This window comes from Argopecten irradians, chromosome 11, assembly GCF_041381155.1.
Source record: "Argopecten irradians isolate NY chromosome 11, Ai_NY, whole genome shotgun sequence".
Lineage (NCBI taxonomy): Eukaryota > Metazoa > Mollusca > Bivalvia > Pectinida > Pectinidae > Argopecten > Argopecten irradians.
In genome coordinates this window covers 24,630,927-24,657,626 of record NC_091144.1, presented here as the reverse complement: position 1 = coordinate 24,657,626, position 26,700 = coordinate 24,630,927, and the positions used below count along the sequence as shown (strand labels likewise).

At 35.8% G+C, this 26,700-nt stretch overlaps 2 protein-coding genes across 7 annotated transcripts in view; one reads left to right on the top strand and one right to left on the bottom strand.

The window, feature by feature from the left end:
* The window catches only part of LOC138335086 (insulin-degrading enzyme-like), a 32,500-nt gene extending 26,579 nt beyond the window's left edge, over positions 1 to 5,921 (bottom strand). For 2 of the 3 annotated variants that reach the window (XM_069284003.1, XM_069284004.1), the window contains exons 1-3: positions 5,239 to 5,397; positions 957 to 1,144; positions 395 to 471 (exon numbers count right to left, since the gene is read on the bottom strand). In XM_069284003.1, the coding sequence (XP_069140104.1) occupies positions 395 to 471; positions 957 to 1,144; positions 5,239 to 5,303 (330 nt within the window). In that variant the 5' untranslated portion in view covers positions 5,304 to 5,397. Of the gene's footprint in view, positions 1 to 394; positions 472 to 956; positions 1,145 to 5,238; positions 5,398 to 5,789 lie in introns of those variants that run through there. The other variant, XM_069284005.1, reaches the window with a different exon arrangement.
* LOC138335084 (uncharacterized) lies at positions 5,610 to 25,320 on the top strand. 4 transcript variants are annotated; one of them, XM_069283999.1, is made up of 7 exons: positions 5,610 to 5,856; positions 6,055 to 6,147; positions 8,333 to 9,275; positions 17,811 to 18,866; positions 19,438 to 20,180; positions 20,440 to 20,657; positions 21,055 to 25,320. In XM_069283999.1, exons 2-7 carry the CDS (start codon positions 6,115 to 6,117, stop codon positions 21,125 to 21,127), a joined length of 3,066 nt encoding a protein of 1,021 aa, XP_069140100.1. In that variant the 5' UTR covers positions 5,610 to 5,856; positions 6,055 to 6,114; the 3' UTR covers positions 21,128 to 25,320. The 4 variants fall into 4 exon arrangements, with proteins under 4 accessions (XP_069140100.1, XP_069140103.1, XP_069140101.1 ...); XM_069284000.1 differs by having other exon boundaries at positions 5,778 to 5,883; XM_069284001.1 differs by having other exon boundaries at positions 5,843 to 5,861.
* Positions 25,321 to 26,700: the final 1,380 nt, after the last annotated feature.

Below are 26,700 nucleotides of genomic sequence, written 5' to 3'. Positions count from 1 at the left end.
AAAACACGACTTCCGATCGATTAAATCCGGATCGTGATGATCGGTATTCGGTTCACTTCTCCAAACCGAACCCTCTCTAAACCAGCCGAAATTATATGCACCGACCATGATCGGTTTCGGGAGGTTCCACTGTATATGAAAAAGAAATCCGAAAATGGTGCAAAAATCTTACGTCATTGTGACATCACAATTAATATTGATGTTGCGTACTGATCTGGAAAAATAATCCTTTCAAAAATCAATGGAATCATACGTGGAAATGTATTTTGTTTTTATAAGTTGCCTTAAAAAACTAATTATAAGCAATGAATCAGTAGATTTGTCCTATTTTGTTCTTCGAGCAATAAAAAAGATTGCAAAATTAATGTAAGAACTAACTGCTGTTATAACAAACCTTTTTTGTTCCCAGGAAAAGCATGTGTTCACAGAAGTGTGCTAAGCCGGGAAGCTCCCATGGATCTGACATTGAACCTGAAAAAATATTAATAAAAGTTGATTATATATCACCAATAATATGTACCCGGTATCATTTTGCAGCCTTCCAAGACGACATATTCCTGTATTGCATATTACAGAGTTATCTCCCTTACAAGCATATATTATGACGTCATTATTCTGTGAGCGCAATTCACATTGTTTTCCCTGAAAAGCATGATGTTACAGTCGCAAACACATGACATCACAATCAATACCTACCCGCAAGGACAGATAACTCTGTAATATCAAATACCGTAATATAAGGCTGCCTTTATATTCAACTTTAGTTGTTTATTATGGTGGCTTTCTATGCATGGCGCACGGTCACATGGCGCATTGTCGCTTGGCGGGGTTGCCAATGTGACAGTGCGACATGGCCGATATTTTCCACCATAGTTTATAGGACATTAAGTATGATAAACAAACTAACTGAACAAAACTCCATACCTTTCCAAACACCTTCTCATGTTTAAGCTTACCAATATTGATATCCATAGCAGCTGCCGACTTGTCAGTATCAGGGTCGCTAATCATCATCACCTTCAGTCCATTGTTGAGCTCAAGGCCACGGTACTGTCGCTTGTCCTGTGGTGATTTGATTATCTTGTCATGATGGATAGTGGCCTTCACGTGTTTGCTCGCCATACTGGACAAACACCTGGAAAAACTGAAGGTTAGATGAATGTAAATTATTTCTATTTAAGCACTGATGTGACCATTTTTTAACTTCTTTGGGTATGAAAGAAATTTTGTTTGCAAACTGTGTGAATCTGCATAGCATGAAGTAGTATAAAAAAAAGGATTCTGCCAATCAGAAAGTCGGATTTAGAATGAAAACAAACAAAAATTACTTATTGATCTATGATAAAATTATTTCTTTTCTATTAATTTAAAAAAATGTGATAGACAAATGAGATTACCATCATGATATATACTTTAAAATACTAGTTCTCTATATGGAGAATATATATAAACATTAAATAGTATAAATATCCCTTCCACAAATTTTCGGCCTCTTGGCCATCTTCAGGTACATAGAAACACAAGAAAAGCTAGGTGAAATCCATCTTTAAAAGATTAAAACATGCAGCCATACATTATAATAACTTTTTCACCCCTGAAATTCTTCTGATTCAAAGAATGCATGACAATTCATTACTGTATGAATTTGATTGCTACACCTTCAAGAGGAAAACAACGTAGAGACTATGGATACATTTTAGGGTTCTTGTTAAAAGCGGGATGCTGGCAAAACCAGCCACCTATTTCCTTGTTTACAACCGGCTATCTTTGTCAGAAATAAATATTGGCCACCAAGGGGGCCTGCGGCCCCCAAATACCTATTATCAATTTTCAACCATCCATTAAAAAACTTACTCCAAACCCTGAAATTTTATTACAGTATACTATTTATTATAGCATAGTGTTGAATTTGGTTAGTCAAAAACAACTAGTTCAATCATTTGTAATAGCAAATATGTGTATGCATGTAGTCATCATTAATACTCTAGGGGATACTACCACTAAAGTTATATCCACCCCTGGACTATTTCACAATCAAACTGGAGGCAGTTCAGGAGAAGAAGAAACACAATCACAGGCCTCCAGACACAAATATTTCAGAGAGAGCATGCGATGCCCAAATTCAGAGCAAACACAGTCAACAACAGTATATACTGTACAATTCCTTTGATGTAAATCAAAGAATCAAATTACTTGTGTCTTCTGTTGGGGTGTACTACATTGTAGTGTGTGAACATGTCTGTTTACAATATATTTCCCTCTTCCTATCATTGTTGACAAATCAAGTCTGGATCTATGTTACTAGCCAGGATAAACATTTTTGTATATCATTCAATAAATACACATATAATTAAAAAAATAAGGAAATATCGCCATGTTTATATGTAAACTCAGAGCCAGATTTAATATTACATGGAGACACATTTATATAGCACCAAGAGAGACAGAGAGAATAACCTAATTTTTAAGCCTGAAAAATTGAAGCACTTAATTATTTGATTGATAATGTATATGGATAATGATTTCCTTTAGTTCAGGGAATAGAATGCCATTGAACAGATTGCTACGGGTTCAACCCTTTATATGGGTATAACTTTGTCTTTATTAAAGTTATCCATTTGAATAATTGTTTAGTTACCCAATTACAAAATGTTGTTTTAAAAATTGTTATGAAAAAAAGGGTGTTGTAATTTTTAGAATGCCTTAATTACAACTGATTTAAAATGGCTATATATAGTATATTTTGCGCACATACTATTAAATTCTGTTGTCGCGCTTTGATGACGCTTTAGGTATTCTCCATTGATGAAGGAAAATTTAGTGCCAATGTCATGGTAGAATGAGTTTTACCCATGTTATTTCTTATGCCCCATATATAGTAAGCCATGAGATGATTTAGTTTGTGACGTTTACCAAAATTGAGACAATGGAGTTTGTTTCATTTTGATTAATAATGTAACAATTTATGTTAGTATTAATGGTGCTATGTTAAAGTTATAATAATGCCCTTTTTTGAGAAAAATGTTTAAAATAACTTCATGCATTTTAAGTTTTTCTTTCACATAATTCCTCATTTGGGAAACTTATTGAGTACTCAATTGGTTAAACCATCATTCATTTGCAGCAATTGTGCCTGACCTTTTAGATGTGTATATTCGGTCATTACTTTTGGTTTTATTGTTTACGCAGAATATCTAGAGAACCATTATTTAAACAAGATTTTGTAATATTTTACATAATAGGGCGAAGCATTTCTAAGGTTACATATACACGAAAATATCAGAAAAAAACACTATCTTCAAAATTCAATCCTACACACTGACAGCTTCAGTTTGCAGCAGCCTTTTTTTCCCACTGTAAAAATTCCCATCAGTGTAAATGCGATGCTTTTAAGTCGATCAGCTCATTATATAATCAAGCAGTTCAAACGCTTTCATGATCCGATGAACGTAATCTTCATCCGGCAGAAGCTCAGTGCTATTGCTCTTTATTTGCAAGCGTTCAAGTGATAGACCAATTTCCAATATAATCAGCTGATCACAAACGGAGTATCTGTTACAGAATTTTAAAAAAATCTTCCATCTCTCTTGTGGTGTTCCTTCTCAAATGGGGGGTTTGGGGACAAGGATAGATTGTGAATAAAAAAGATAAACAGAAAATTTGGCTTTGTTATTTCCATTAATTGATCTTTTTAACATTGGATATATATAATTATTACTGAAACATCTGGCTGCGCCCTTTAGGCCTTGCCTTCAGTCATATTATTACCCTAGAAGGACCAATATTCGTTAGGGTAATCAAATTCTCTCGGTTATCAACAAACCAGCAAGAAATAAAATGTACCAGTTTTATCAACATAAATATGTTATATTTTGTTTTACTTGTACAACAAGTTGTCTATCAATTCGTTTTTGATCTAACACATACGATAGGAAGATTTCTATGGGCTGGTCACCGGGGGTGATGGCTGACACAATAGGGACCTATTTTCGTCAGGGGGGCTGTTTGGCTTATTACAAAAATTGAAATCATTTCAAATAAATGTTGAGCAGGAGGCACTTGTGAAATCATGTTTAAGCTAAACATTTCTTGTTGTTACATCGATTTTAACCCTTTAATCCTATTGGTCACGGAAAGTGGTGAACACCTCGAGCTCTGTTTACAGAGAATAACGTTATGTTTTCAACAGTACCGCACCAAAAATTTCAGGTAAGTTGAATCGCCAAAATAATTTGTAATAACCCAAAATCTGGGTTATAAAATCACATGATCAGACGTGTGACTTCCGGTTCTTTATTGACATACTGTTGATCGTTGCACATGGACAGTCAAACGCTGACGGTAGGGTTTCAAAGTTTCATTTAAAATGGACTTAAGAAAATACCTTCGTTTTGGGGTACATTGCTACATCGTTTTTATAAAATCACTTGGTTATAGCACACATTCCCTTTTAAGCAAGACAAATCTTACTTGATCAAACCTGCTTATGAAATCTCGCGATAGTTCATGAGATATAAGCAAAATTGTAAACATGACAAAAACAAGTCCTTGACGAATTTAGGGCACTTGCATTTGGCCATAATTATTGTCAATCTAAAAATATTTTCCCTTCCATTCGTAATGTATAAGCAAACCCTAACTAAAGCGCATGGCTCGAATTTTAGGTTGTTTTACTTGCTTTTTGCAAGTAGATATACCAGAATAGCAAGTGGAAAAACATGCACTTGCTTATTTTAGCAAGTGGTTTTTATCAGGGACAACTGTAAAAATGACATAATGATAGTGAAAAATTGTTTTAATGGAAAATATGGGGACTCAGTTCTTACAATAATGTTGTTGATATACATTATGTACTTATACACCTCACATCATCATGCAAAAATAAAGGATTTTATATATAACAAAACTGTAATTTGAATACGGATAAGCAAGTAAAAATTTAGGGCACTTGCTATTTTTAGCAAGTGACAAAAAAATGTAAAATTCGAGCCCTGAAGTATATCATATTCATTACAAAACAGAATATGTAGTTGCTGGACGTAATTATAATGCTCTTGAGGATTGTACACATGCATACGCCATATGTAGTAAGTTCATTCGCCAGTCCAACCTGTTCGTTGTCGGATGATTTGACCCAGTACAGTGTTAGTTACACCTGAACTGATGAACATGTACACGACCTAGTCGAAATCGCAACCAGCTGATTATGTAAATGGATGTACACGCTGGAATCGTTACCTTTTAAATCTTAATGAGCTTCGCACCACCAAGAAACTCTTTGTAGCTTGTTTAATCAGTAGCATACGGATGTCCAGACCTATGTTTGTGCAATATCATTCACAACTTATTATCAGATCGCTCTCTTGTCATTGGAGGTAGAATAAGTGTAATGTAAAGTATAAGTTTCAAATCGACGGCGGTCCGGAACTGACACTTCGGCAGCTCGATGACAAATTAAAACAAATATGGACTTTACATATGAATATCTTGTCAAGAAAGTGTTATATTTATGAAAACAAATATATACATATATTTTTATTGAAAAGACATGTAATTTATGTACTGTACAGTAAATTTAACACTTATGTACAGTACTGTAAGTTATTTTTGATATGAAAAAGAAAGCTTAAGCTTAGTACGACGAATGTAAGAAAATAAAGAAATTCGCCCTTTTTAATATTTATTTGAAACAAAATTATTTAAGTGACGTAATTATGACATGCACAAAAGAGTTTTACAACACCAGTACTTAGAATAACCTTTATCTATCTCAATCTGGTTTTACCTACTTTCGGTTTCGTTTTTGACTGAATCAGACTGTTGGACTGGGCGCTTTGGACGATGACAACTGTAGCTGTAAAGTATCTGTTTCCACATAATTTAGTTCGTACATTACATATGATTATCTTGATAAAATCTACAGTAGTTTATACAGGAAATCCGTTTTTAATTTACTTCCTGCACTGTACAAATAAACGTATATTTACTAATTCGTACAAATAGACAGCTATGGCATTTAATCTTGGAATGTTTGAATTTTATCGGTGTTTTCAGATATTCTGTTTCTATAAAGATGATGAAAGAAACTTCCAATTTATAACTGTATCCTAGAAGATGGCTGGCAATATAAACATTATAGGCCTTAAGGTAGGTAAACAACAAATAACGAAACTGTACACACTGTTTGGTTGTCTTAAAATGCCACGTAGTTGTCGAGTTGTTCAGTGTACATGTACAATGCAGTTGTCTTATTATTATTTTTTTTTTTTGTGAAAGGTTTCCTAATGTCAATGCGCCAACCTAATATTGCCACATATATAGATTGTACTTTTATTATCCAGTAGCCATTTTGTAGGAATCAAGTTGTCCTGTTGTCCAGAAAATGTCATGTCATGCATCACTGTTTCCAATAGTTTTTTGTTCAATTTTTTTGTTTAAATTTAGTAATTTTCTCTCTGAGACTGATCAATCTATGCCATCTATACATATAGGAGAAATAGGGGAATTACTTCAAATTATTACTACAGGTATAATCTTAAAGTGTTATATGGATTTAGGTTGAAACATGCTTGGGGAAAGAAGGGAGATTTTGCACAAATGGTAACTTTTACTCCATTGGGCTTGAGGGATGGCAGGGTCTAATTGGGGACCCATATACTTTTATATGCACTCAATCATAAACTATTCTATGGATTGTAGCCAAACTTGGTCAGAAACATCATTGGAGGAAGGGGATAAGATTTTTGATAAATGGTTTCTCCAATCCCCTAGGGCTAGAGGGGCATGCACGGCTCAATAGGAAACATTGAGTGAATACGTACTTCAAACCCTTGTTAGTGATAAAGTGATTGGTGAATTTAATTACATCAGACTTGGTTAGGAATATAACTTTGGGGAATATTATCATATTTTGCATAAATTGTGACTCTCAGACACTCCCCTTTTCACCTTTGGGCTGGAGGCCGGGGTGGGTTCAATAGGCTTAGGTCTGAATGATTCCTTTTAGTCATTATACATGTCATGAAGTACTTGATGAATTTATGCCAAATTTGTTAGAAACTTCCTTGTAGAAGGGAATCAAATTTTGCATACTGGTATATGGTGACTTTGAACTCCCTGGGACAGAGGGGCGGAGCAAGAAAGGGAAAATTGGTGGAAAGTTGTTATACTTATCATAAAGTGCTTGATGGATAAACACCAAAATTGGGCGGGAAATCCTTGACGCAAAGGGATCAAATTTATAATATCAATGAGGACTTTGCCATTCTACCTTCCCCGGGACTGGAGGGACAGGGCCTGATAGGGGAAAAACACAGATGCTACTAGAATTAGTCATGAAATATGGATTAAAGTAAAATTTGGTTGGAATCATTCTAGTGGAGTTGGATCAGATTTTGCATAAATTGTGATTTTGTTCCCCTCACCCCCTCCCTTGGTGCTGGAGTGGTGGAGCCCAAAAGGTCTTAAGAAATAGAGAGAATTAAATTAAATTATTACTTGCCACGAAGTACCTGATGAATTTGTACTTTTTGGCCAGAAAGATCCTTGGGGGAAGGGGAGCAGATTTTGCATACCAGTATATGGTTACTCTTATTTCCCTGGGGAAAAGTTGTTACTTATTTTAAAGTTCTTGATTAATTTACACCAAATTTGGTTGGAAACATCCTTGGGGGACAGGGATCAGATTTTGCATAAATATGGTCCCTTTGAAAAATGGGTACAAGAAGTCTGGATGAATTCCTTTAAATCATTACTTGTCATAAAATGCTTGGTGAATTTATACAAATTTGGTCAGACACATCCTTTGGGGATGAGGATCAGATTTTGCATACCGGTGAATAGTGACCCTCACTCCAGACTTCCCTGGGGCAGGATAAGATCGGAGAAATGGGAGGGATTACTTAAATTGTTGCTATAATCATGAAGTGCTTGATGAATATACACATTTGTTTGGAAACATCCTTACGGGAAAGGGGATCATGCAGATTTTGCACAAATAAGTACTCTGACACCTGCTGCTGGATGGACATACTATGATAAGATTTTGTATGGATGGTTACTTTCACCCCTTAGTGTTGGAGGGGCAAAGCCCAGTAGGACACATAGTATTAAAAGTCCTTTTAAGTTATAAAATGTTTGGTGAATGTTCTTTGGGGTAGAGGGATGTTGCTGTTCAACAGTTGTAATGTGTTCTTAATTAATTCTAATCTGCTGTTCAGTAGTTTTTATATTGGCTAAATAGTTGTTATGTTGTTCACCATCCATCCTGCAATCAATTGTTATGTTTGAAGTATGTGATTGTTTTCAGCATAGTGTTGTGTTGATATTTCAGAAATTAATTGAGAAGTTTGATGAAGATGACTCAAAAAAGTTGCTTGGCCTTTTTACTGAGGAATTGAATGATTATGAAAAAAAATGGACTGTTAATCGAGAAGAGAAAGGACCAAGTGTAGCTATTTATTGTGAACCCGGCAATGCGAATAATTGTCAGCAAGATGTAGATAAACTGATCGAACTTTTAGATGGCCTGAAGGGAGATGTTATTGATTGCCGACATCAAAAAACACCAAAGGAGGAAATCATTGGAACATTGAAAAAGGAGGTAAATGTTGTTTTCATCATTTCTAGACAAAAAGAAAACATGATCAGAATTTTTGCTAAATGCCAAAGTTATCTTGACGATGTCAAAAGGAAATTAAATGAAATCCAGTCAACTAGTATCCGCCAGGGCAGGTCTTTTTGTGCAGGGAAACCAGATACTGATAACAAGCCAAGCAGTAGAAGAAACAGAATATTTCCCAACCAACATGTATATGACAATCCTGATGACAGTGGAGGCAAACCAAACAACGGAAGTACTGTCTCCCCTGACGACATTAAGAAGTCATTTTGTACTAAAAATGGCCTCACTGTGAAAATCTACAAGGGACCAATCACAAAACTAGGCGTGGATGCTGTGGTGAATGCTGCTAACGAACGGCTGGCAAATGGAGCAGGAGTTGCTGGAGCTCTATCTAAAGCTGGAGGGCATGACTTTGATAAAAAATGTGAAGCTGTAATCAGGAGAGATGGTTTTATCCCTGTCACGAGAAATGTGGTCACTGGAGCTGGGGCGATGGCTTATGATGGCGTGATACATGCTGTGGGTCCACAGTGGTACAACTATACAGATAAAGTAGAATGTGTTGAGAAAGTTAGGGACACTGTCATAGAGATACTGAAAACATCTGTCAACGCTGGATTCAAGAGTGTCGCCATGCCTCCCATTAGCTCAGGTAAGCAAGTTTGGTGTACGGGATGTAAATGGGATAACAATACATTGATATAACAAGATCTGTGATAGAAGTCCAATGCTCCTGCAAAACTGAATTAAGATTCATGATGACTATCTTTACTCAGGTGCATAGGAAGCTGGAGAGGGGGGGGGGTGCACAGTAACTTGGCACGAAAATTTTTAACCAACAGTATACATGTATATAGTATAATATATATAGTATAATATATAGAAAAAAATGCACAAACGACGAAGTCTTCGTTAAGCATTAGCGCTTTCACTTTATCTTCAGATGCTCAACTGTAGTTACATGGTAACAATAACAACAACAACACATGATGACATCATAGCTTTGTTGACGTCACAATATATAAAGGGGAGGTAAATCTTAAATTAGACTATTTAGTTTAGGTTTAAATAATTTGATAAAATATTTTTCTTTCTCTTTTCTTTCTAAAGCAGTGTCTGTGTACATTTTATAAAATGGAAATATTTTAAAGTTTTTTTGTCCACATACATCAAGATGTTCACTTAGTTTGATTTTCCCATGTTCAGGAGAATGTATATGTTGTTTGTGAACACGGACCCTGCCTCTTAATTGGTCTCCTGTTTCTCCAATATAGTACTCGTTACAACCTGGGCACGTAATTACATAAAGTACAGAAAGAAAAGTATTTTATCAAATTATTTAAACCTAAACTAAATAGTCTAATTTAAGATTTACCTCTCCTTTATATATTGTGACGTCAACAAACCTATGACGTCATCATGTGTTGTTGTTGTTATTGTTACCATGCAACTACAGTCGAGCATCTGAAGATAAAGTGAAAGCGCTTATGCTTAACCATTATAGTGCCGTAGGGCTGATTTGGGCCGATCTTCTGGTTTCCAGAGTGCCAGAGGGCCGATTGGGCCGATCTTCGGGTTTCTAGAGTGCCAGAGGGCCGATTGGGCCGATCTCAAAAATACCAGACTCCATTTTGCTTTATTTTGATATTTGCGTATATATGACTGAATTAACATAAATGACCGTAAATAAATATCTTCCGAAATTTCAACCGACGTCATTATGACGTCAAATATGACATAGCATGACGTCATTTACAAAGGATAGACGTCATCTTAATCCAGACATTTCCACCGATTTTTAGGCCTCTAACTTGTTATCCATTCAGTTTCATGTTCATTACACAGAATAGAGAGACAATTTTATTAATGTTATATCACTATATTCTTATCAATACACTATGCTGATCATTTATCCTGTATATACATAGTGTTATATTTTCTTCTCCTCGTCATCTCGTCAATAAAAACGACATAGGAGAACAGGATGACCGGGGTAGTACCGAAACATGCGTCTGCTATATAATAATTTGTATGCTTTGTTTGCCAACAAAAAGCTTTTATCAGCTTTATTTGGTCACAGTACAACAAACTAATTCACGGCCTTAACACACATATTCTATAGTACATGTATTATAAGGATTATCCATAGCGTTAACGGCATACATTCCTCTATATACCAGTCAATATTTCGGTAAATGAATATCACCTCACGTTTTAGAACTCATAAAAAATATTACAATATATACTGCATGTCCATGTCATTTTTGTACATAATTGTGTTTTATGAAGCTTGAGGTTTATATACACTACAATTGTATATAGCAATAAGAAATCGCAAGTTTAATTGACAGTCCACAGAATATTATATCTGACTACAGACCAAAGAGATTTTGAAATATAAATGTGAAACTACCCAACGGTACCGGCTTCATATGAAATATGGTATGCATATTAAGTTCACACTGTCAAGTAGAGGTTTCAAGTGTAAGATCTGCAGCGTGTTCCATTTAGTTTTCCTGGGACAAACCTGGCGTTCAGCTAACTACTTCATTCCCGTACACTACTCGTACTTGGGGTGTAAACACTTAAGCATAAAAGGGAGTGAGTGAGTTTGCCCGTTGTCAGTATAATGACCGAGCGTGTGTGTCTCTGCCGGCATGTTTCAGTGAGATAGCACTATAAATGGACAAGAAATTCCACTATTGCAAAGAGACATAGCATGAATAAAAACTATGAATTAATATGACATAAAGCCTAATCAAACAACTATAAATTGTGCCCAAAATCATTTAGCAACAAATGGAAATACTTTAACAACGCATTAACGGTAAAAAAAAAACACCAAAATACAGAAACTTCTAGGAATAAAGAAGAACATATCTTGAGATTCTTCGGAAGAAGATGCCATTCGCGGAGTATAGGAGCACTTTTCTGAAGTCTTTCTTGTCTAGAAAGTTATGTCGAGGATCAGAATGTCAAAGAGCACTGCAAAGAGTGGGTCCAGGAGATGCGAGAGAAACTGCATATAGAATCGTACATATAGAATCGTACATATAGCAAGGCTATCCCTCCCATCGTCGGTTATCCACGTTAATCAGCCTTCAGAGCGTAGGTATTATCCCCTACAAACATATAGAACTGCAGTATAAGGTCAATGCATATACATAATTACATATACATAATGGAATTTATTTCCATTGCCTATATCTAAAGTAAACTAGTGACCGCCGTTCCAAAAGCATCCGTCGTTAGCCACATATATACAATGTATACTTATTGCAACAGACAGGCAGTCTCATGAAGATGGCCTATTTGCAAATCGGAAGTTATAGACAGGTTGTCGTTATACACCGGTAGTCATATACGCAGGTTTGACTGTATTATCAATATCCTTACGAGGGTGGTACTTTACTTAAGCGTTACCTTATCATCATTCAGTTCTGAATTATTGTTTTTAATCGCAATTAATCGGAATTGACAACTTCACGTGCGAATGTGCGTACATGTAGATGTGCATTATCTATATTGACAGTTAAGGTCTACACGACCGTCGTGCTAATATTAGGAGATGTATCGTTCCGACTTTTTCAAGCATATTTTATCCAAAATTAAAATATAAATCGGCATAATGTTCCAACCTTAGTGGGCACAAAGAGAAAACAAAACATGTGGGAAAAGATCACTGAATATATTTACTGAATAATGATCAGCGCGTACATAATGCACATTAATAATATAGACAGACCTTAATCCAGAATGATTTAGTGGGACCTCTTGTTGATTTATCAAACTGCTGAATATTACCGAGAAACAGATGTCCAAGACAAGTTAAACACGTGTTTGGTCTGAGTCCGGGAGCACAGGGGTCCGAGAATAAGTTAAAGTTTACATCAACTTGGACCCACCCGAGTGTCCATAGACAATTTCTAGAGGTATTAGGGTTCTAGATTAAAACAAAAAACATTTATTTTTGAATTTGCCAGAAATGACGTAATAATTGATGACGCCAAAAATTGATGACGCGGCATAAATAGGCTCGTCGAAAGTGATCACGTCAAAGATATTGACGCGCGATTTGCCGATGGAAGTGACGTCGAACGTGTTTAATTTATGGGTTTTCACCGAATTTTTCGGATCCAAAAGAAAAATAGATATTTGCAAACACTAATAAATAATCGTAAACTTATTTTATTCCATAACATGAAGCGGTCGGATATATGCAAATTCCAATACATTTATGAAATAAGATAAGTACTGATCCAATTCCTCGCACATCTATATTGATCATATACACGCACATGTACCTGTACAACCACATAATCATCGTTGCATGTCTCACTCTGGTAGGCACTTAGATAGTGTCGATGCATACTGGGCAATATACCGTGCCAAAAGTATTCGGCCACGTCATTTTTATATATTTCATGCATGGGACAAATTTTAATCAATTTTCATGGGTTCATTTCCCATTTTCGAGCGACAGTAGCAAAATTACAGACAGATTGCTTATAGTTATGATTAGAATAATTTTCGATTGGTATTTTCAGGACATACCTGTATAAATGTTTTAATTTGTTTTAATCTATGGGTTAAATGCACGCTGATCCAAACCCGATTGATGACTTCCTTTGTCATCTCATCCTCGATACTCCGGGGGCTCCGATCCATGCCTGAGCCATGTAACGGTACAATGTGGTTGACTGTACGTGTGGCTTTGATGTTTGGCGTCGCTCTCTCTGTAGTCTTCATAGGAAATGTTTGCACGCCTGTGATTGGTTCAGCTCTTTTCCGCTGAGCTGCCCCCAATTTTACTATGAAATAGTCCAGGGGTTTAGAGATCGTAAGTGATCGGAATCCCTGGAGTATCGAGGATGGTGTCATCGTAGTGACGCACTTTGTATATTAGTTATGAAGGATGATCTTGAATGGAAAATTATCACTCCTCTTTCCAACGGTAGTACCATTTTGACAATAATTGTATGTTTATTGTGTTCATGTTGTTGTTATTTGTTCAGCTATCGAATTACATGTGTAATAGTAAAAGTGTTAATAAAGTTGAATTGAATTGTAATAATACCCACTCGAAAAATGATTATTTAGCCGCTAAAACCACAGGGACCTGGAACGATTTTTTTAACAGTATACATATATATATATTATAGTACCTCAAAATCGTGCCAGGTCCCTGTGTCTAAAACTTGGTGTGGTGGATGTTTTTGTGTCGGGGTGTTTTTCTCCCTTCTCGTGTACAGATAGAATATGAACTTCACTGTTTTTTGTTTTAATCTAGAACCCTTAGACCTCTAGAAATGGTCTATGGACACTCGGGTGGGTCCAAGTTGATATTAACTTTAATTTATTCTCGGACCCCTGTGCTCCCGGCCTCAGACCAAACACGTGTTTAACTTGTCTTGGACATCAGTGTCTCGGTAATATTCAGCAGTTTGATAAATCAACAAGAGGTCCTACTAAAACATGCTTGATCAAGGTCTGTCTATATTATTAATGTACATTATGTACGCGCTGATCGTTATTCAGTAAATATATTCAGTGATCTTTTCCGACATGTTTTGTTTTCTCTTTGTGCCCACTAAGGGCATATATATACAGTTTCACTCGCATCTCTTGGACTCACTCTTTGCAGTGCTCTTTGACATTCTGATCCTCGACATAACTTTCTAGACAAGAAAGACTTAAGAAAAGTGCTCCTATATTCCGCGAATGGCATCTTCTTACGAAGAATCTCGAGGATATATTCTTTATTCCTAGAAGTTTCTGTATTTTGGGTTTTTTTTTCACCGTAAATGCGTTGTTAAAGCATTTCCATTTGTTGCCAAATGATTTTGGGCGCAAATAATAGTTGTTTGATTAGGTTTTATATCATACTAATTCATAGTTTTTATTCATGCCATGTCCCTTTGCAAAAGTGGAATCTCTTGTCCATTTATAGTGCTATCTCACTGAAACATGCCGGCAGAGACACATCCCCTCGGTCATTATACTGACAACGGGCAAACTCACTCACTCCCTTTTATGCTAAAGTGTTTACACCCCAAGTACGAGTAGTGTACGCACAGGAATGAAGTAGTAAGCTGAACGCCAGGTTCGTCCCAGGAAAACTAAATGGAACACGCTGCGGATCTTACACTTTAAACCTCTACTTGACAGTGTGAACTGAATATGCATACCGTATTTCATATGAAGCCGGTACCGTTGGGTAGTTTCACATTTATATTTTAAAATCTCTTTGGTCTGTAGTCAAATATCATATTCTGTGGACTGTCAATTAAACTTGCGATTTCTTATTGCTATATACAATTGTGGTGTATATAAACCTCAAGCTTCATAAAACATTATTATGTACAAAAATGACATGGACATGCAGTATTGTAATATTTTTATGAGTTCTAAAACGTGAGGTGATATTTATTTACCGAAATATTGACTTGTAAATATAGGAATGTATGCCGTTAACGCTATGGAGAATCCACATAATACATGTACTATAGAATATGTGTGTTAAGGCCGGGAATTAGTTTGTTGTACTGTGACCAAATAAAGCTTTTTGTTGGCAAGCAAAGCATAAAAATTATTATATAGCAGACGCATGTTTCGGTACGACCCCGGTCATCCTGTTCTCCTATGTCGTTTTTATTGACGAGATGACGAGGAGAATAAAATATAACACTATGCATATACAGGATAAATGAGCAGCATAGTGTATTGATAAGAATATAGTGATATAACATAGATAAAATTGTCTCTCTATTCTGTGTAATGCACATGAAACTGATTGAAAAACAAGTAATAGACCTAAAATCTGTGGAAATGTCTGGATTAAGATGACGTCTATCCTTTGTAAATGACGTCATGCTATGTCATATTTGACGTCATAATGGCGTCGGTTGAAATTTTGGAAGATATTTATTTACGGTCATTTACGTTAAAATTCAGTATATACGAAAATATCAAATTAAAGCAAAATGGGGTCTGGTATTTTTGAGATCGGCCCGATCGGCCCTCTGGCACTCTGGAAACCCGAAGATCGGCCCAATCGGCCCTCTGGCACTCTGGAAACCCGAAGATTGGCCCAAATCGGCCCTACGGCACTATAAGGGTTAATGATGAAAAATCAATACACACAAGCAAGACTAAAATGTCCATCAAGGGATTATGCTATTTCAAATAATGCTTCTTAAAAGATTGGTTTGTTTAAAGATGCTCCACCGCCGACAGAGCATAAATGATAGTCATTATTTGAACAATAATTGGTGTTTAATCGTGTATATATATGCCTAATTAACACAAAAAATAACATAAAATAATTTATTTCGCCTTTGGTGCATGCGCAATCATTACTTCATTCCATATAAGATATAGTGCCACGGAATTTTTTCGGGATGCAATTAATTATTTTTCGTATATTTAACTTTAAGTAAAATTAGAAGCTCAAACTTTTCAATGGTGGTAATAGTGTAAAGTAAGTAACTTTTGTAACTGAAGAAAAATACTAAATCGTCTGCTCCTGTTTTTGATAGTGAAAAAATACCATTTGTCGGCGGTGGAGTATCTTTAACTGTCTTAGCAAGACAATCAATTCATTATTATTTTGAGTTACATAACCTTGTGCCGATGGTAAAAAAATCCGGTAAGTTCGGATCGAGCAGGGCTGCATAATGGTATGACGAAACTCAGAATTATCATTTCTAAATGCAGGTAACTTAAATAGAAAAATAACCGTGTTAAGAACGCTTTAAAATCATCAAAATACATTGTAAAATTCATCTCAGCCATTCCAAATCGTATTTTTTCCCCAGGAGAGAACCAAGGACCCCCAAACAACAAAATCTCACGCCTTCGGTGCTCACAAATTAATCAAACACATCGTAAAACTCATCTCAGTCATTCTAAATTGTAATTTTTATTCCGATGGAGACCTTCGTACTACCCCAAACACCAATATCTAGCGCCTTCGGCGCGAGCATATCAAACAAAATGCATCGTAAAACTCATCTCAGCCATTCTAAATCGTTAATGTTTTTCCCGATGGAAACCCCCGGACCCCGCAAATACCAAAATCTCGAGCCTTTGTCCCACTCGCAAAATATCTCGTAAAACTCATCTCAGTAATTCTTAATCATACTACATGTATTTTTCCAGGGGATACCCGGACCCCCCAAACTAGCTCGCACGCTAATTTGCGTATTCATTAATTTCCTGTTAACGACGCCACCGTCTATAGATGTGTGCAATGAATGATATATGAAAAAACATATATCAAGTATCTCCTGTGGGTGCGGGGCGCGCGAGGGGGGAGAGGGGGGTTACGAAATATTGAAGACCTTTGCCCCCCCCCCCCCCCCCCACCACTACCATTACGTTTCATCTTTCTACGCCACGAAGTGCGAAGCACTTCTAAGGTAACAGATGCACAAAAATATAAGAAAAAAACACAATCTTCAAAATTCAATCCTACACACTGACAGCTTCAGTTTGCGGCCGCCATTTTTTCATACATATGGGGAGGTTGTGCGTTGCTCCGGTACTGCCCTCCCCAGTAAATATATATTTAACTAATGCAAATGCATAACAGGAGTAATTAAACATTATTATTATTATTTTTTAAATAATAATAATAACACTTTGAAAATTAAAAGCTATAAAATGCAGTCAAAATATCCACCAATGCGAAGATGAGCACAAGGAATCATGACATCACATATAACGTCAACAAATTAAATGGCGCGAAATCATAGGATTCGCATACGGGGCACTCTAGGCCTTGAATGGACACAGAGAAATCTGAATATTTGAGTTCATTTCTTTGAGTTTATGATAGACAATTATTACATCATATACTTCTATAGTTTAAAGTGCGCCCTTTTATTTCTAAATGTTGTCTTCTACATGAAATAGAAAATAACATAAACAAGAAGAGCTTCGCTCTTCCTATGCCATGCATTTTTCATATTAAAACATCTGGCAGCGCCCTTTAAGGCCTTGCCTTCAGTCATATTACTTTTAAAGGGTTGTCCAATTTAGTCCTATACATTTGGTATGTACATTGTGTACTTTAGCTATCAAAGTTGTGGTAATACATTTTCTGTTAACAAAAAATATCATTCGGCTCTTTTTCAATTTTGTGTGATGTCCTTTAATTTCACCCGTAGAGAAATGTATGTTTCAGGTCTGTTTGGTGTACCGACTGACCTTTGTGCTGCCATGTACATCCAGGGTATTATTGACTTCTCAGAAAATACCAGTCAGCTTAACAAGCTCAAAGAGTTTCACATCATTGATATCAAGGACGATATTCTGGACATGGTAATACATTTCTATGGAATATGGAAACAAAACCCCCAAGCTTTAGCTCCATACACCTTGGTTTCTCAACATCCAAAGGCTGGCAAGGGTAGCAACTTAAACAAAAGTTGGGATGGCAAAAAGGATTGGAATGCTGGACAAGGTCGTCGGCATGATCAAGGTCATCCTCGAGGTATTCAAAGCTATTCTGAAGGTCATGATGGTCATCAAGATTATCCTCAACGTCCTGATGGTCACCAAGGTTATCATCAACGTCACGATGGTCACCAAGGTTATCCTCAAGGTCACGATGGTCATCAAGGTTATCCTCAACGTCACGATGGTCACCAAGGTTATCCTAAACGTCACGATGGTCACCAAGGTTATCCTCAACGTCACGATGATCACCAAGGTTATCCTCAACGTCGTGATGGTGGTCACCAAGGTTATCATCATGTAGGCAGAGGAAAACCACGTATACCTTGTGTATTTAGTGAAAAAGAGAACTGTTTTATCTTCAGAGAAAAGTTGAAGGTATTCATTTATTCTACAAATATCATAGACTTGAAAGTTGATGCTATTGTAGCTACAGATGGTAAGGAGCATAAAGGAGCTATTTCTAAGGCTATAGAGCAGGCTAACGGTCAGACAAGATGGAATCAATTCAAAAATCTTGTCTTCTCTTCCTTCTCTTCAAATGAAGAGTTGCAAGAAGGACAGGTGTATTTTGTAAAACCAAACAAAATGAAACACCTCCGTTGCATATATCAAATTATTATGAAACGCTTCTCACCCTTTGTTTCTCCAACACAACGAGAGCTATCTAGCTTGAAAAATATTGTGTTAAAAGTTCTCAGTCAAGCCAATAGTTTATCAAGAGAAAACAAGAAACAAAAGTGTCACCCACTGAAGAGGATAGCCATGTCCATCCCAGGTTCAGGTACGGTACTGTTTAATATTTGCATATCATTGTTCGTTTGAAATTTTACTTGAGATATTGTCCTTTTTAGCAAATTCTGATTATATCACAGAATACATGACATGGCATATCTGTTGCCTTAATCCAAATTCACTTGAATAAATGGTATAGCTATAGTATTAGTGTAATATGTGTTTACCTGCAAACGTTTTCATATCTATGAAATTTGTGAAAGTGACAGGCTGGTCTTAATAGTATAATAAATTGATATCATACCACTTTTTTAAAACCTTTTACATCACTAAGTACAATGTCTATTACTGTAAAAGTTGAATTTTTCATGATGTTGAAATTTTCTGAAATTTCTGTGAAGGTCCAAACGTGATATGTGAATAATTACGACTATAAATGTACAGCACCCACATTATGACATGCACCGCACACAATTTGAAAACAAAAATATCCACACACGAAAACATCCTCGTTTACTGTGTATAAAAAGCCTTAACAATTTTACAGCCAATCTATCTAAATATTAGTAGTTGGGGCTAATTTTCTTAGCGTACTTATTTATTGACCCATTTTATTTAAGGCTCCTTGGAAACACGGCTTTATGTTGAGAAATGTTCCGAAGTCATGTTTAGAGCTATAGATGAATTTACTCAGAGACCTGAAATGATCAGCTTGATGGAAATCCATCTGGTAGACGTGAGAGAAGATCACATTATCAAAGTTTTGAAAGATACATTCCACAAACAAGTAAAACATTTGACTCAAATGAAGCGGCCCTTGCCTCAGCGCCCTCCAAACAAACCGCTTGGCGCTTCTGGCTACTATGATACAATACCTGATGTTGAGTCAAAGAAAACCCATGGAAGATTTCAGACAGACGGCCATTGTCATAAAATTGAAACATGGAGGAGTGACAGTAGAAGGTTTTCCAGGAAAATTAGCATTGATCAGTTTGCTGACAGGGTGTCGGAAAGGAAAGGCAATATGATAATATTGAGCGGTGGATCCAGTTCACACCGAGGTGGTGCTATAGGTGCCGCAGGTGGCGACGAGACTGGAGATGACTGTGTTATATGTATGGACAGTTTCGAAGATCCAGTAAAACTGAAGAAGTGTGGTCATAAGTTCTGTAAAGAGTGTATTTCTGAATCCTTCCAACAGAAGCCAGTGTGTCCGGTATGTGCCACCGTGTACACAGTTGTACAGGGCGACCAACCGGTCAAAGGAGTGGCTGAAGTCTACAAAGACGACAAATCTCTGCCAGGATATCCCGGATGTAAGACCTTCATCATCAACTATGATTTTCCAGATGGCAAACAAGGTGTAAGTAGCCAAGGCTTAGTTACACCTTATATACAATATAGTTACTGTGGGTGTAATCTTATTGAAACAGTAACAGTGCAAACAGTGAACAATATATGTTCTTCCTATTGTTCACAATACTCTCTGATGAGTGATTCACCCTTCAAAAAATTTGATCACCATACACAGGCAAAATGCTTGAATTTGACCTGAAAAGCTTGACGTATTTTCACCTAAAATTGACATGTAATTAAATTCAGGTCAACTTTATCGTTTACAGGAAGAACACCCAGAACCAGGAGAGGAATACAAGGGCCTAAATCGTCAGGCATATTTACCAGACAATACACAAGGTGAAAAGGTCCTCAAGATGCTTAAAGAAGCCTTTGAACAAAGACTGATCTTCACGGTTGGTCAATCACGTACAACTGGAGAGGATAATGTTGTTACCTGGAACGACATCCACCACAAGACACGCCGGGAAGGTGGTCCTGCACGGTCAGTACTTCATATCTTTTATCATTCACAGATTTTTATTCCTGTTTGATCTGTCATTCTCTAGAGTATATAACCATCAACTCCTAGGTTGGGTAACTCTGTCAGTTGTAAGCTGTCTGTTTTATCCATTTTCTGTGAATATGGTGTAACATATCTGGCATTCGCTGTTGTTGGGTGTCTCTGTCACCTATTTTGTGTGTTATCACCCCTAGTGTGCCGTATCTCTGTCACTCCGAGTGCATATGTCACTCTAAATTTAGAACATTTTTTAAACATAAAATTGCTTCAAATGTAAGCAAGTTACAAAATCATATTGTTCAGGTAAAGTATTTATCAGTGGTGTAATTTAATAATTTTAGTATATTAGAACTAACAAATCTTGTTTATTATGGTTCAGGTTTGGTTACCCAGATGATGAATACCTTGACCGAGTTACTGACGAACTGAACGCCAAAGGAATCGGCTTGTAGACCAGATTACTCGACCCTTTCCAGATGAGGCTTACTTTGACCGAATTACCGACGAACTGAACACCAAAGGAATTGCCTTTTAGACCAGATTTCCCGACCCTCTCCAGATGAGGCTTATCTTGACTGAGCTACTGACGAATTAAATGCCAAAGGAATCGGCTTGTGGGCCAGATTACCCAACCTTTTCCAGATGATGCTTACCTTGACCGAGTTACCGACGAACTGAACGTCAAAGGAATTGGCTTATACATCAGATTATAACCAAACACTCTAACTGACTGTAGAACGTAAATTGTTCTTTCATCCATGTGTGATCAAAGTCATATTCTTATAGGTTGTTAATCAAGGTTATGTGTCCAGTTATGGCCCAGTTTCATAAACTGTCCTTATTTCCTCATAGGAAAGCATTATAGAAGTTCAGGAAAAATCTAAAGTTAAGGAGCCTTCCTTAAAATTTGAAATACTTTTCTATGGAAAATTCTTAGTGAAGCGATTCCCTTAAGGAATGGTCATGAAGCTTGACCCATGTATTTCATATACAGATGAACCATATTAACTTGAAACTGTAGACTTAAAACCGTATTCGACCCAATATGTATCCCTGTCCCAATAAACGCCCCTCCCACATTTTGAGAGTATAACTGAAAATTTGAAAATCGTATACATGTACCATATTTTCCGGAGTGTAAGCTTAATCCACGTGATCGATTTCCAGGTAAAACTTACACACTGGGAAATATAGTTTCTTTTAATTTGCAAAATGTATTGCTTGCTACTTGTTTGTGCAAAATTGTTGTGAATGACCCCTCACTTTTCTTCAATTTTTTAACCGCCGTGGGCACTTAATGGGAAGAACACGGTAACCCTTTTTATTTGAAGTATTCGGCTATTGTAAATTAAATTGGTCTTGCTGACATTAATTAGATAATGAGGATCAAATGTATGATACATGGTATGATAACATATTATAATAATATTATTATATGATATCATTTAAGTTGATTTGAATTCAAATACCACTATGATGTATGAAGGCATTGTTATACAACATGAAGAAAGTATAATTGATTTTGTATATCATATCACATAGCTACTGATGCACTATGCACATTTTGAGCTGTCAAATAACAGTATATCAATTATTGTTTCATAGATAATATTAAGTTCACATGAATTAATAGAATATATTTATCAGCTGATATTCAGATACTTCATACGCCTGATGGAAAATACAGGAAAATTTCTTGCTGCTTGAGATTACGCATGATATGATCATATGCTTTATCATAATAGTCTAGCAGATTGTAGAAAAATACCGCACTTTTTGATAAAGCATCAAATTCGATATACACACATTTTTCAATGTATTAATCAATATAAGATTTCGGAGGTCTTATATGCCAAATTTTATGATCTTATCACAAACTGCAGTGCAAATGTATGTCTTTGTATTTGAGTCTTATCCGCTGTACTATATAGGGAGAGAATGGTCGTAAGTGTTACATGCACACTGATATATACAATTAAATCCCATATTTTACACGTTACATGTATTAATATAATTACCGTGCAAGCGGTTATTTTCGCGGGTCAATATTTTTGCGATTTGGACCACCAACTAGTAAAATTAAAATTTCAACGAATCAGAATTTCGCAATTTAACTTCAAGTGTATATACACTGTATAATTCAACGAAATCTCAAATTTCATTGAGCAAAATTTTGAGATCACGTCGGTGACTCGCAAAATCGCGAAAATATCATCCCAGCCAAAATACCCGGGTACATAAAATGTTTGTATTGTATATAATGATTATCATCATTTTAATAAGTTTTGTTTCTGTTTCAAGGTTATGTTTAACAAACCGCCAATGATCAACATTCCCCAATTTCATCATCTAGCTGGCTGACTATCATTTACATTCATTTCGTGTATCACCATTGCAAATGGATTTTTTGAGAAAATGATCATATTTCTTTCTTTTTTTTTTCACTCAGGACTAAGGTCTTTCTCTATGCATATATGGTCCCAATGCGACAATGATAAATAGCATATATATCTTTCACAATAACAAGTCTCATTGTTTCTAACAGTAATTTTTTCCGACAGAGATAGAGAGAAAGAGAGGAGAATCGAGATAGAGAGGAGGGGAGTGAGAGTAAAGAGCAACGTAGAGAGAGAGGGGTGGAGAGAAAATACAGAAAGATAGAGAGAAATACAGAGAGATGGTGAGAAAATACATAAAGCGATAGGGGGAAGGGGACAAAAAAAACAGAACGAGAGAGGGTAAGAGGGAAAAGACAGCGAGAGTGGAAAAAAAGGAAAAAGAGAGAGGGGGAAGCAGGCGGAAAAGACAGGAAGAGGGAGTTAGAGAATAGAGAGAATGCGGAGACAAGCGAGACGGTCATGGGCGCAGGAGGACTACTGTAGATGAGTGAGAAAGCTTAGAGAAAAATAGAATATCCGGTAAAGGGAGTGAGTGGAGAGATGAGAGTCAGGCTAGAGCAAGTGCGAAAGCTAAAGTAAGCTATGTGAGAGTCATGAAGTATCATCTTTCTTACAAGGATTCACATTACGCTAATATTAAATTATAATACAATCATGCGGAAAGAAAAAAAATGTGAATATTTATATATCGTTTAAGTGATTTTTTTTAATTGTTGTAAATATCCATTGTCTCACTTTTTCCATATCTGCTAAAGATATTCTTCTTTCAGTGTCATCATAGTGCATTTTTTTATTATTATTATCTTTTTTTCACCATTGTTTCAAATACACTGTATTTAATTTCTAAGCGAGTCATGAACCAAAAACATTACATAAAAAAATACTTAACAAAATTGATTTCATGCGCACACAATCTTCATTTGTACAGGTATACATCAAGTGTCATTGCCCTATATTCCACCAAACAGTCCATATAAAAAGGAAAAAGGCTACGACACTCAAAACTTATACAGAGAAAGTAAAAAAAAAACAAACAAAAAAAAAACACTTTTTCAAGTAATGAATACTAATTGTCATATTTCTAATATAAAAAATGTAACATTAAGAAAAGCACAATGATATTTCAAAGATATATACATATATACTCGAACTGTATTTCCCTTTACTGATATTGTTGTTTGAACTACATAGCTATGGCTCATACGATATTTCCATGCTATACTTGTATTTGTGTAATTGTTGATTGTCTCATTGATCATATATCCAAAACCCACTACCCACGACATGAAACATAATACGATCCGTGTTATGGAAATTAGCGGTAGGTTTATTTTAATAAACTTGTTCAAAAGATGAGGATATGTGTTGTATTAACGTTAAGCTAATAACAACTCTACAAAATGATAAAAGTCGTTTTATATTCCAACTTTAAAAATTAAAAGCCGCTTGGGAGAGGTAACATAAACGAGTAAGGTGAGCTTTCCTTTAGACTAAATTAATTTGAATAAGCCATTCACCTCTTGTTTACATGTTCCAGGACTTCTGAATCAAGGCGATTGTCAGAATGATAGCGATGGTTGGTTTTTTGTATTTTTCTAGTATATTTATCTTCGATTTTCAGGGGTTACCATCGCTTAATTACAATTTCTTCACCCCTGGAATATGTGATAGCAAAATGAAAGGTTCTGTGCGCGACATCGGATCAGCAGGTAATTGGTCCTTTGACGTATATCAAAAGAGTCTTGCTTTGAAACTTCAAAGGAAGTTGTTTTTCTCCTAAACTGCCAGTGATTGGTCCGTTGTTTTTCTCCTAAACTGCCCGTGATTGGTCAGTTGTTTTTCTCCTAAACTGCTAACTGCTAAAGTGTTAGCTTTGCTATGACATAGTCCGGGGTGTAGATGTCATAAGTGATCATAACCCCTGGAAAACCAGGATGTAGTATAGTAAAGTCTGGTGTTCCTCCACCATTAAAAGTTAAGATATCGTCAAAATGATAACGTAATATATTATAGCGCTGTTTATGACAAGCTTACCGATTTTGTGCTTGTATTGTTACAAACACTAACGTATGATTCAGCCTCTCAGACATGTTACACATGTAGGCGAGGTCATCCTTACGGATACAGTGCCATAGATCCAATCTTTTAAATGTTTGTGGTTATATATTTATAGAATTCAGCATATCAATTGAAGAAATGATCAGTTTCTATCATAACGCTTTCACGAATAAAGTTATTATAATTTATATATGTCTTTTTTATATACTAGTACTGTATACTAAATTTCTTTCGCAGGTGATTTATTTTTGCGAATTTTGTGATCAAGGTAAATTCGCGAAAGTTTGTCTCATGATATCTTCCACAATTATGTACCATTAAATTCAAAGATATTTCCATTTAATTTTAAATTCGCGAAATTAAATCTCCGCAAAAATGTTATGAAACGGAAATCGCGAAATTAAGTAGCCGCGAAAGAAAGTTTGTTTACAGTAATATGTTTTGGATTATTTTGAAATTACCGTTATTCTGATTTAAGAAGAATGTTTTGTCTTTGCAAAGTTTATGTAAGTAAAGCCATGATTCAAAATAAGATGGCCAATCCCTGCAAAGGACAGAACTATAATCAAGTGTGCTTTAATTTCTTATATGTTTAATATTCATTATATATATCATGTGGCTTGATGCAATTTAAAATAAAATTCCGAAATTGTATGCTCTACCAATTGAGAAACCCAGGGCTATTATAGATCATAGACAAGCGATTTTTTTTTAACTTTAAACTACACTATGTAATAAAGAACATACTCTATCCCACCTTTCTTTCGCGGGTACTAAGTTTCGCGATTTGGATTTTAAAATATTTTCGCGAAGATAAACATTTGCGAATTTCAAATTTGATTTGAATGGAAATCCCTATTCACACAAAGTATGGAGATGCTAATTCGCGGATATGAGCTTTCGCGAATATGCCTGGATCGCAGAATTCGTGAAAGTAAATTTCACGCGAATGAAAGTTGTACTTTGACATAGATATTGTACGGTGACATACCGATTGCAAATAAAAATCCCATGGCTGTGCCCTTTACGTCATCGTATACTTTAAGCTGATCTAACATAATCAAAGATGCTCCACCGCAGTCAGAGCATAAACGATTCTCATCATTTTAACAACAGTTGGTGTTTAATCGTGTATATATACATTCGTTTGTATATGTGTATTTAGGACAAAATAATATAAAACAATTTATTTTCCTTCTGGTGCATGCGCAATCAATCTTGTTAGAGGATATGATGTCATGGAATTTTATCAGGACGCAATTAATTATTTTTGATATTTTATCTTGTAGTAAAATCAGAAGCTTAAACGTTTCAATGGTGGTAATGGTGTAAAATAATTAACTTTCATACTTATTCTTCTGCTTCTGTTTTTTGATAGAGAATAATACCATTTGTCAGCGGTATAGCATCTTTAAGAAACCATACAAAGTTGTGATTCACTACGCAAAGATGAATATAACAGAAGGCCTGTATCGCCCACCTGTTTTTTTTTTTTTTTTTTTGTTTGTTTGTTTTTTTTACTAATTATTGCAAAAACTCTTCTAATCAGAAATATAAAAATTGACTTG